General features: G+C 36.2%; 1 protein-coding gene across 1 annotated transcript; it reads left to right on the top strand.

Moving 5' to 3' along the window:
* The first annotated feature begins 240 nt into the window (after positions 1–240).
* On the top strand, positions 241–11,969 carry LOC141436914 (uncharacterized). Its single transcript, XM_074100034.1, has 3 exons — positions 241–623; positions 10,321–10,508; positions 11,176–11,969. Exons 2-3 carry the CDS (start codon positions 10,324–10,326, stop codon positions 11,387–11,389), a joined length of 399 nt encoding a protein of 132 aa, XP_073956135.1. The 5' UTR covers positions 241–623; positions 10,321–10,323; the 3' UTR covers positions 11,390–11,969.
* Positions 11,970–12,768: the final 799 nt, after the last annotated feature.

The following is a 12,768-nucleotide window of genomic DNA, read 5'->3' as shown; positions in this document are numbered from 1 at the left end:
AACACAATTATCTACCATTGACGCTGTTTATGTAAATAATGTTTGAACAAAGTTGTGTCAGGTTTCATTTTTAGCACGAGCCTCCTGTGGACAACCAATCATGTAAAGCACTAAGTATTATGGTATTAGGCAAGTAATGACAACGCTTTATAAATGTTTATTTTATCTTAAAATTAAAAGCATCTATGTATTTTCCAAATCCGAAAGCAATACCAAATTTCATTTCGCTTCTAAATTTAATATCCTCAGTAGACCCCGTCTCTAACCGACTTGACCTCGTGGGTCGTAATATTACCCCGTACATGCTTTAGAAACGCTATCCAAAAGTAGCTAGATAATAACTTCGAAAAGGCATTTGAAATTGGAATGTTCTGTAGGGACACACAGAACCTCGGCCGTGGCTGTCCGTGTTGCTTAAATGGTGTGGTGCGCAGGACGTGTGCTGCCTCCTGGATCGATGCTTCCAATATCCGCGGCGGAGCGCCCGCGACTGCGGGTGTCAGTTTGCATTGCTCCACGCAGCGCCCGATGAGCAAATCCAAGGCAGCTAGCGCAGCCCCGCCCGCGGCAAACCGCGGGCTTGCTCCCACTGCCAATGCCAGTGTTCCGGTTGCGACCACCAAGTAAGCCACACGCTTACAACGTGATCACGTACGCTGTTTTACGCACGCTCGTACACAAAGAACACAGCGACCATGCAGAATTTCGACGAGGATTCGCGATCATTTTTAAAACCGTTGAGAATTTGACGCCACCAAACCCCTGCGTCAATTTCTTTTTTCAGTTTTAAACTTGATATAGCAAACTCGTTGCCCATCAAGCACCAATGTGTTCGCGTTTTATTCACGTATTGCTACTTGTTTACGCACTTCCATATGAAAGGAACTGGCTTTCCGGTCACGAAGCATCCAATCACAGGCGGAGACTCTCACTTCCCGGCACCTTCACTGTAATTTGCACTCAAAATGAGTATGGAACCAAAGTTCTTGATGATCTGTACACTATGTACAGGAGTGTCCCTTTGGTTACAATCTATTCCGTGTGTTATTTTAAATTTTTAAACAGCTGAAATAAATAAGTAAGCTTAGAAAATCCTCTTCAACCAAAAGAAAAAAAAATGGTTTGTATCCAGATGTCTATAGAATAAACGCAATAATAATTGGCTAACAATAAGTAATGTTTGTTTGAAGAGATACAAGTTTTTTTTTTAAGTTTTGTAGTTTTAGTAGATAAAGAGGGAAGACCGACAGCTCTTTCGTTTTATATAAAAAATATACCTCTTCAAAAAAATTTAATCAGCCAATTATTTGCTTGTTGGAAGTTTGATAGGTACATTGAAAATTTTGTTTTTTTTTCAGTTTCAGCTGTAGGTAGGTATAAAAAAAAGTTAATTACATATAATTATTTTTTTCAATATTTATTTTTGTTGATGAAATGCTGAAAGAAAATGAGTTTCTTTTTAAATGAAATAGATTTTTGGATCATCAGATGGGATTTGACCCGCATCGTTACATTTCAACACTTTTCAACTAATTTGGAACGTAGGAGTCGTTGACTTTTGAATCAGAAATTCTGATAGTTGCAATAAATGGCACCATAATAATACGTCACGGTTGGCGTTTACCAGTGATTACAATTTTAAGCCAATTGGTTGTAGTTGGTAAGACACCTCTGACGCGTAAAGCCCATACAGCGATCGAAAAATCTTATTATTTATAAAAAAAATCTTAAAAAAGTATTTTTTGTTACATTTGTTTTAACCTTTTAACATTTCAAACCTGTTAATAACGACAAAGAATGTCCTACAGTTTTTTTTTAAGTTTCAACGAGCAACATTTGTTCAATTGCCTAGATTCATAAAAAATATAATAAATACTTCCAGTTACATTCATCACCATCATGTCAGCCGAAAGACGTCCACTGCTGGACATTAGGCCTCCCCCAAGGCTCTCCACTCAGACCGGGTTTGTGCTTTCCGCATCCACCGCGATCCCGCGATCTTAACCAGGTCGTCGCTCCATCTTGTTGGAGGCCTATCGACAGCTCGTCTCCCGGTCCGCGGACGCCATTCGAGAACCTTCTGACCCCATCGGCCATCAGTCCTGCGAGCAATGTGCCCGCCCACTGCCACATCAGTTTCGCAATTCTTCTGGCTATGTCGGTAACCTTAGTTCTACTGCGGATATCATCATATCTGATTCTATCCCGCAGAGAAACCCCAAGCATAGACCTCTCCATAGCCCTTTGAATGACTTTAAGCTTCCTTCATCCTTTAGTTACATTATCGAGAAGTATTGGACACGTTTCTTTTTTAATTTTGAAAATTTAGCGCGTTGCGATTCCGTGTGAAATCAAACTTATGTATATATGTTTTACTTAGAAGTGACGTCAACATCACCACCGTCCCAAACTTTGACGCGCTTTATCTTTATCATTATTGTTTTTATCGCGTTGTTCAATGATTGGAAATAAATATGAGTTTAATTGTAATTTTTGATAATGACACAATAAAAGAAAGTAAATACGTAGGTCTTACACATAAAATAGATGTGTATTATGACGCCAACAAAATAAACATTAAAGATAAAAAATTTTTTTTTGGTAATTGTAAGCAAACGAAAACGGTTACCTACTGAAAGTTAACATTTTTTGAACCTTTGTTTTTTTAGCAATACAATAGGAATAATTTTAAAATAATCATTTCAGTAACCAATATTACGCTGGTTTTTTTAGGTACCCGGTACTCGATGTAAAAACAAAACACGATCAAATATTTAATGAAATAAAACATAATGAAGGGTCCACGGAATGAACGTGTCTAGTCACCTAAGCAACTTTTTGAGCTATAGCGCTTTGAATGTTAGTCATCACGAACAATTACTATGGTTACCATTTATTTAAAAGATAAAAAAATAGATTTAATATTGTTTTCAGATTATTTAATTCAATGGTAAGTCATAGAACTTTGTGAGCTCTACATTTTGAGATTAAAATCTCAATTATAAAAAAAGGTGACTAGGCATGTTCTTTCCGTGGACCCTTCATATTGGTTTGTTCTAAATTATAAAGCTAAATAAACCTCTTACCTTTAAACCTTTAAACCTCGTATTCGCTAACAACATTCGTGTTAAACACACATAAGTCTATCGCACGCAACCTCGTATGAAACGCTGGCCGAATCAGAATCCGCACACGACGAGCTTTTTTAATGTTCACGCCGTTTTGCACTCATAGCGGTAGGCCATAAAAAGGTCGTATTTTCCTTTACGACTGTATAACGAGGCACGTCACTGAGGAACTTGGCAATACACTTCCACTTACAGCAATTAGATTCTCACATTTGCAAACATTAAACCACGATGATGTTAAACAAGCATAGTTTGATCGAATAACCCTTCATGTGCCCAAGAAATGCAATTCCTTTCTGCATCCGTTTGATGGGAAGAGCAGTAACTAATCGGGTGTGCCATGGGCATTAGTCAATGATAATTCTGGCCAATGAAAGACCCTGATGGATGCAAGTGGCGCAAACTCGGTCATTGTGGCATTTTATGCTGACGACTGTCTATGATGATGGCCAATGATATTAACTTAGCCATAGTCTTATATTTTTAGAACAAACATACTAAACAAATATATTAAATATTTAGTGTGAAGCTATCCCAATCAGGGTAAGAAAAACAAAGTTTACAAATAACAACAAATCACGTAGGTTTCGAACCAAATCATCATTTGTTATGTAGTAGCAATCTATATCAATGCTTTCTGCGTCCGGGATCAAAAGGGTTGATTTCAATAAAATTGTGAACGACGACGACATGAAAGCTATGCGCAGCTTATTATTTAAGCTAGGTCACTCCGTGTGCCACAATAATAATAGTAGTTTATGCAACTGTTACGTAATAAATAAATTAAAACAGATAAATTAAGTAATATTTTTTATAAACTTTAAAAAACAACACATTAAAAAAACGCAAATATAATGACATCAGTAATGGGGGCAAGTAAAAAATCTCTGTAACGAATGTTTTTTTCTCAAGATACCCAGATGTGAAGTGTCTCACCGAGCTATAGAACACGAACAAATACAAGATATCGGACAGAGTAGTGGCTTATTGTTGAGCTCAACAGATCGCCATGATACAGTAAAAAAAAACGAAAAAAAATACAGTACTTGATAGGTACTGTAATGAACAGTACCCACGTTACTGCTTTTACCTACTACCACAGACAAGAATGTTGTCATAGTAAAATCGGTTGTTTTATGCTGGTCATTGCCAACGGTTTTTGAACGCATTATAGAGGACTTATGATGTGGATGTAGATAAACAATTAATTAGTTCAGCGTGACGTTCGAATAAAAAAAAATATTGTTTCAAAAATTTACACTAATACTCCGGTAGGTATAGGTGATAATCAATAATTGAGTAGGTATGACAGTTCAGTTTGTTTGCAATGTCTACTTATTTATTATTAGCTTTTGCCCGCGGCTTCGCCCGCGTGGAATTCGGTTATCGCGCGACGTTCCCTTGGGAACTGTGCATTTTTCCGGGATAAAAAGTAGCCTATGTCACTCTCTGGCCCATAAACAATCTCTATGCCAAAAATCACGTCGATCTTTCGCTCCGTTACGACGTGAAAGGCGGACAAACATACAATCACACTTTCGCATTTATAATATTATTTCACGTAATTAATAATAGAGCCTGGCCAAGCTCATACAAAATGACAACTTTCAATCACTAACAGTTTCTAAGATAAGCCGCGGATAAACGGACGGTTGGACGGACATGGCGAAACTATAGGGGTTCCTTGTAAGACTAGACTTTTAAAACTTAACTAGTTTGTTCTTTAAAATTAACAAATTCGCTGTACATTCATTGTTCTGTGCGTGAACGACCACTGAATTACATAGTTGGGTCACGTATTCACTATTTGAATACAAGCACGCGTGGAATTCAGGTATCGTATTTTGTAGACGATTTTTTGTACCTTATCATTTTGGACATTTTGCGGTTACAGCTTGACTCTTTTGTAGTATTTAGATTAAACAACTTACGAAGATTTTCATTTCGTACTAAGACGTGAGTACTGGTATGCCTTAAAATAAAAATAAATCATGAACATAACAGCTACTACATTATACTTTAATACAGCTACATAATTCTGCATTTTGCAGTTAAAAATTAATAATGAAATCAGCAAAAAGTAAATGAAAGGAGGAGATTATCGTAAAACTTAACGATTACAACAGATTGCGCAGGGTAAGTGTAATGTTACACGGTCAGTTTAACTTGCGACTGTACCATTCTAACTCACGTTATTACAGCTTTAATGGGAAAGTTAAACAAGGAACTACCTATTTAAACGCACCCTTAAATAAACTCAAAGCTTGGGTTAGTTAAACATTATTTGTCTTTATGTACAACTTTGATATTTGACTTATCAAAGGAAATAGGAAATATAATTTGCCAAGGAATGCTCAAAAGTGTAAAATAAAAATAGCGCTAGAACATCACAACAGGGCATTTGACTATTCCTGAATTTGTCATATCCGAGACATATAAATATACTTAGATCCAATGCTGCCAGATGCAATTTATAATTCTGTCGTATGTATTTACATGTAGATGATGATGATAATGAAGATGATGATTACCCTTTTCTATACTATACGAGTATAATACTTAAACAGTACAGACTTATGTAAATTGAAGTCATTTTGTAGGAAGATAATATGTATGAGCTTCGCTAATTTCGAACTGTATTTTCAGAAGAAAACACTTTCAAAAGTTGTGTAAGTAGTTGAGGTTCTGGATTTTGGAGAAAGTATGATATAATATATTTTTTATCTCAACATTTTAAAAAAGGATTTATGACAACACTTTTTATGCTAATATCGACGTATTTTCAGGAAAGATACCAAAACGGAGCAAACTTGTTTCCTTATAAACCTAATACACGAATCGCGTGCTTGTCAATGACAGTTCTATCAGAGATTGAGGGCGCAGGCGCTTCGTCACGCAGAAACGAACTTCTACTCGTAATACTTTAGAATATGCTTTTGGAGTATTATAGTGTAAGATCCTAATCGTCTAAAAGGATTTAGCAGGCTAAGGAAGGACATTATTTTATTAACTGCTCAAAATGTAACTTGAGTTATGAAACTATGCACTTTTTCGGCTCTGGGTTATGTACGAAAATAAATCCTAAACCATTACAATATCCGATTTCAACTAGGTGTTTGCTATTTAAGAAGACATAAATAATATGCAATATGCGTTATGAGTGGGGTGGCATAAATTAAAATTAATTACGGTAAAGTTTATTGCTCACAACATCATAAGAGGTACGTCCATATCTCTTTGGTTTGAATTCGCCCTGCACGGGTTATTTTTACCCAATACTACTAATATGGTAAAAGTTACTGTATCCAAAGTAAAAAGACAACAAAAGACTACTATTTATTCCGATATTTTCAAGTGTTTATACAATGTAAATGAATACCACGATGAAATTTTGGAAATTCCCAAAGAATTCAGTAAAATTGCTGATTTTTAATTCCACATTCCACACACATCTTTTGGCTTTCCCGATTAAAGTAATAAGTAAATACTAGTGTTAAATAAAATAAACTTACATATCCAAAATATTACAAATTTATAAATATTAACGAAGGGATCTCAGACTACAAAGCTTAGTAAAATGTTTACGTTTTCATGGTTGGAGTAGTTCCAATATGTCGCTGTCACAATGCGCTTCGCGGCACGCCTGACATGTGGATGACACTCTAGCAACACGCGAAGCAAAAAATACTTCTGAAGTGAACTGCGGAATATATAGCAATTCATACCGCGACAGCAAAATGAAATACCTATTTGATGTACTGTAATTTAAATAATATGTTTGAAGCAATTGATTTCATGAATGAAAGACACTAAAACATGGGGTTTAATCTGTTTAAGGACATTATAATCCAAAGGGGTGAATATTAATGAACTATATTTTCCGTCACCTAATTTTAGATGTGTCACTAATCGGAAAACCCCTAATTATAATATCTCTCTAATAAATATATTAGTCATCATTTTAATCAAAACTGTCTCTAAGTTTGAGTCATCAAAATAATGTAAACCTGTATCTTAAATTTTAGTTTGATCATCAAAGTTCAATCACCAAAATAGTACATCTGTCACCTAATAAATAGATCTGTTCCTTAAGTAAATTCTACTACAAGGCTGGTTAGGTACGACGACGAGTGAAGCGAGAAGGAGTGTTAGGTAGTACCGCAACCTTCAGCGCGCGAGCCGAGCTAGCGAAGCGAGCGTGCCGCGGTAGCGGCCGGCGAAGTGCCAGAATCGACCATTTTTTTCTAATACTGACAGCATGAAACTTCGTTATTTTAAATTTATTCAAATTACTCCATTTAGTCCCCATCCATCCATCAATCCATCATCATCACTATCATACTAATACGAAACGTAAAAGCCAGAGAAAGGGACAACCGCATGACTGCCACGTAATTTGATAATAAATATTATTATTCAGTGATCAAAAATTAATTTTTAGGTAAACATTTTTATATTGTTTGGTGATTCAATTTTAACGACACTTTTATTATTCTGAAACCCAATATAATTATTTGATGATCGATATTATTTTGAAGTAATTTTTAATTAATATTTAGGTAACCTAATCAGGTTACCTAAATATTAATATCTGGTACAAATTGTAATTTTCCTGGCTTGTAAATTATCTAGTTTTAGAAGAGCGAGGCCTCCTGACACAAGTTCAAAACTTAATAGGGGGTCTCAACCTTGTTATCTCGACAAGAACTTCTGTTAAAGGAAATAAACAATTATTATATATATATATATATATAAATATATATATATATATATATATATATATATATATATATATATATTATGTTTAATAGCTTATAATGTGCCCCACTGCAGGGCAAATGCCTCTCTTTCTTATTCCACTCGTCTAAGCATAATATTATTTAATGAAATTATATGTAATCTACCTAGTACTAAAATGCGTAAACTATCGTAAAATTATAATCAAAACGCTAGAATAAACCGGCCAAGTGCGAGGTGGACTCGCGCACGAAAGGTTCCGTACCATTATGTATACAACATTAGACATTAGCAAAAAAGGCAAAAAAACAAGTTTGTTGTATGGGAATAAATAAATATATATTATTTTTAGTTAAATTAATTATTTTAAGATTGATTATACAACTAAATATTCTGTGAATATTTCAAGCGTCTACCTACCTGTTGCCGTTATGAATAACGAGCAAAAAACGGCAAATTAATTACGTTTGTTATGGGAGCCCCCCTTAAATATTTATTTTATTCTGTTTTTAGTATTAGCTGTTATAGCAGCCACAACACACACTCACACACACACACACACACACACACACACACACACACACACACACACACACACACACACACACACACACACACACACACACGCCTGTATTTCCAAATGGGGTAGGCAGAACACACGAACCGTTACCGCTTCGGAGCCACTTTTTGCTAGCCTGTCGCCTACGGTATACCTAATCTGTAATACATAATCTGTGAAAACTTCAAGTGCCTCACTATTACGGCTCAAGATATAGAGCCCTGTGACAGATGGACGAACAAACAGAAAGACAGACAGAAAGTGGAGTCTCAGTTAGTAATAGGGTTACGTTGGCACCCTTTGGGCACGGAACCCTAAAAAAGAAAAATACATTACAATGCGTTTGACTATCGCGGTCATTACTAATTTCATGATTTAAATTCGGGTATTGTTCCGCGTACCTTGATTTTAGAGAAGCTCGATATTTCGGTTCAGTTGCATGCGCTATGATTACGAGACGACTGGAGAATTGCGGGTATGCAAGTATAACTGTCAGTCAGAAAAATAAATCGGACGTAACCGATCTACCTCTCTTCCTAACAAGATGCCCTCTAGCTACTACTGGAACTTGAACTAGCTTTAAAGTCACGGCAAAATACACTCACAATATCACTCACTTTTTTCGTATTATCACGAACACGATCAGGTTTCACTATGTTTGGCACTGGTGACCATGACCACGTAGGTACTTGACAACTTAAAACCATTTTCTCGATAAAATTTTGAGTATTTTGTAATTTCGATAGCTTCAACTCTCACTAATCGATACCGATCACATCACCACCCGCGACAGTTAAATTCGGTTGTTACTTCTCTAACAAGACGAGCGTATGACCTTTGTGATGAAGCATTTCTCCAGTCGTCTCTTTATAAAGGCGCATACAACTGTGCCGAAATATTCTCTAAAATCAAGGTACGCGGAAAAAAACCCGACTTTAAATCATGAAAAATGCATTGTGTCACTCTTCATCACAACATTGCCGTTAAACAACTTGAAGTTTTCAGAAACTTTAAAGGACAATCTGTATATCAGAGAAACAATTACAAGTTTGCAATTCAAAATTCAGGCAAAGCGTATGCGGGTAACTTCAGAACTTTCTGTTTGACGTCCGTCGGTTAGCAAAGCTAATAATTGTAATAATCCCTCTGTTATTTCATTATTCTGACTTTCGTAGTAAAGCATTGTTATCTTAAGCAAGATATTTCGCAGGTTTTACTGATTTTGATATCATGTGATGTTTTGTAGTAGATATATCATTTAAATACTGAAGAAAATTATTATAACTATCATGCACAGCACAATCAATCCATGCAAAAATGTTACCTTTGTTTTAATGCAATTGCAACGTCGAATTAAAAAAGGAAACTTCGTTCTAGCTTGTGTTGTTATGTAAAAAAAAGTTGAGACTGGATTATTATTACCAGTAAAACAAGGTGTCTTCAAATCATGTGAAATATTTCAGCAGATGATTGGGTTAGTTTAACTATAATGCCGCCGTAAATGTTTCTTAGGATTTTTTATTGCGGCTGACAAATATTTTCATACATTGATCCATGTTCAAATTGTATCAAGTTAAAGGTGTAACTAGGTACTCCTTAAATCAAGCATTCTGGTGAAAAAACCTTAATCTTACTTAACAGGGGTACCTACTCAACCAAAATATCAACCCTATAACCTGTTAAAATCCTCTAACAATTTAGACATTATGTATTAACGTCATTCGAACTAGGTCTAACAAAGTTTAAGAATACTCAGCGGCGCGAAATTTGGCCCACTCACTACATACAAAATTACCTATTACTGCATACATTTCAGGACCAGATTTTCTGCCGCTCAGTATATTATAGAGACAGGACCTACCAACGCGCAAGCTATACCTTCCATATTGATTCCAGCACATGCGTTGGTCGCACACCCACACCCAGAGCTTGGAGTGCGAAGAGCGTCTATTGGCGCGTTGCAATCGACCTCGGGTCAACTCGGCGATCTTCGTGTCCGCCGAACCTGCTGGCTTTGCTGGCTTTGATGCTGGCGAGTTCCTGAGGAGGCACGGATCGCAGTCCACACTCTGTAGAAAAGCGAGGTGAGTATATATCGGATTTGATATGAACACTGCAGTAAGTACAATACAATACCATGACTCTTTATTGAACATCACATTATCATAGGAATTAACACAGAAAACAGGTATATAGACAGAAAATAACATTACAAGGAAGCAATAAGCAGCCTTATTGCTGAAGAGCAATCTATTAGAGACAACTTTTTTCAAGAGAAAGAGGTACCTAAGAAATAGATTTCAGTAAGTGGTGCAATTTATAATAAATACACATACATAACCATACATATTATAATACACATTTATAATAGATAAAGATAGCAATATATAAATAAACTAACTGTAACTATTAACAAGATGTCAGTAATGATAATTCGTTGAGACACACAATTTCCGGCCCTTTGCTCCTTAGTTGTGTCGATTAGGTCTTTCTGCAATCTTTGATGAGTCTACGTGCACTACAATTCCATGAACCTAGGCTCCCAAAGCCGGCAGAGAAAACTTGTATGTCGCAACAAGTTCCTGATAATTCTTTAATTTCTTATTTTTGGCCGCTTCTACCGCGCCAGCTGTTCTTATGGTTACCCGAAGGTGTGGCGGAGTTAGGTTGTTAACGCTGTTCAAATTCGATCATCTTAACTCAAAAACTAACTAGAAAAGGAAGGTATTCTTCAATACTTGTCAGTTACAGGTCCGCTGACAACATCCCGCTTACAACAATGAGTGACTCGTCAGAACGACTGTGCAAGGCCAAAACGCCTCGCGAGGAGACGATCAGCGAGGAGGCTAAGTCTGATGACACGGGCAGTGTTGAGACCGTCAAGCACTTCGGTCTCCCCATCCTCTCCGTCTCTGGTCCCTCGCCCCCAGACGAAGACTATGACCAGATAGATGAGTACCTGTAGCATTTTCACACCAGTTTCCAGCTCAAATATGTCCTGGAAAAAGTCCGGCCACCCTGGCCGAGTCCCGCACAAAGTCCATGAGATACGACTTTAGTAACTTTGCACTGGACCTCTAATGACTCTTAAAAGTGTTTCATTTTGTGATGGTGTGTGCGTCTTAGGAATCGTGGGTTAACTTACAGCGTCACAAAGACTCAGCTGAACGTGTTTTATCCATCGTGTCTTGTTAAGGGACCATAGCCTATAAGTATGGAGAGTATTTCCAATCCATTTTATTATGGCCTTGTGGTATTTTGCCTATCCCTCTTTGTTTTTGTATTCGAATACTTATGTACCTATCCATTGTGTGTGTCTACTATAGAAAATAAGAGAGGCTAGTTTAAAATTCAATCTCATTGTAATATGGTAGTTATCTTTGAATATAAGCCTTACTTGTATGGTAAAATCTAAAATTTAATAAATGATGCGGTATTTGTAGTTCATAATGAGATATTAAAAGGAATTGAGTGCTGTACTCTGTAAAACTTTCTCGACACTTGTATCATTTTAGTTTCTCGTATTCGTATCTCTTTCAAACTTCAGATAGGTAGTCATTTTCTGGATTTTGTATTTAATTCTATGATTTTCCCTTGTTAAGAATTATTTCCCTTGAATATATTACCTATACACCGCATGCACCCCGGATTGTCGAAGACCTAGATTCAATCCTGGTTTTCTCAAATGCGTTCCAATCCTGTATACACGGTGTCTGGGTCATGGGGCTTAAATTCAAGATTCGATTCTACTCGCATAACTAAGCTGGGCTACTTTTGTTTTTTTACATTTTCAAATAACTTGATTTAGATAATTTATTGATCCTCAAAGTTTAATCATGAAATCAGTGTATCGGAGACTCATGGTACGGGGGCCTTTAATTGTTGTTTTCATTTAATTGACATCTCATAAATAAAAACTTATCAATGTGCTTGCAATTTTGCATTGTGTTGTGTCGCATACACATTGAAAATTACTGCATGAAAAAATAGTAGATTGTACAACGAGAGCATAAAACGAGCCATTTTACTCAAGACGTTCATATAGCCACCAGAGCCGGTACGGCGAGGGTAGATAGACACGTCGAGGGGAAAATGGGTTTAATGTTCGAGTTTTACACTCTGCTTTTGACTTCGATGGCGAGGAAATGAAATAGAAGCAGTGGAAACAATTGTTCACTTACTATGTACCTTTCATTGTTCACGCATTACTATTATAATTGCGCATTTTAAGTTTTATTGATCTATTTTTATTGATTTTTAGTTTTATATAAAATAAAGTAATTTAAAAAAATATGTAGAAAAAAAATATGTAGAAACTTCTTTGTTTATGGCTGTTTACACCTG

The sequence above is a fragment of the Choristoneura fumiferana genome, chromosome 17 (genome assembly GCF_025370935.1).
Source record: "Choristoneura fumiferana chromosome 17, NRCan_CFum_1, whole genome shotgun sequence".
In the NCBI taxonomy this organism is placed as follows: domain Eukaryota; kingdom Metazoa; phylum Arthropoda; class Insecta; order Lepidoptera; family Tortricidae; genus Choristoneura; species Choristoneura fumiferana.
This window is presented reverse-complemented; position numbering and strand designations above follow the sequence as displayed.

Bases quoted from the DNA above. Each gene is read 5' to 3' on its own strand.
- LOC141436914 (XM_074100034.1), top strand. From the start codon at position 10,324: ATGCGTTGGTCGCACACCCACACCCAGAGCTTGGAGTGCGAAGAGCGT. The intron at 10,509-11,175 runs GTGAGTATATAT...TGTCAGTTACAG, and splicing joins ACACTCTGTAGAAAAGCGAG to GTCCGCTGACAACATCCCGC.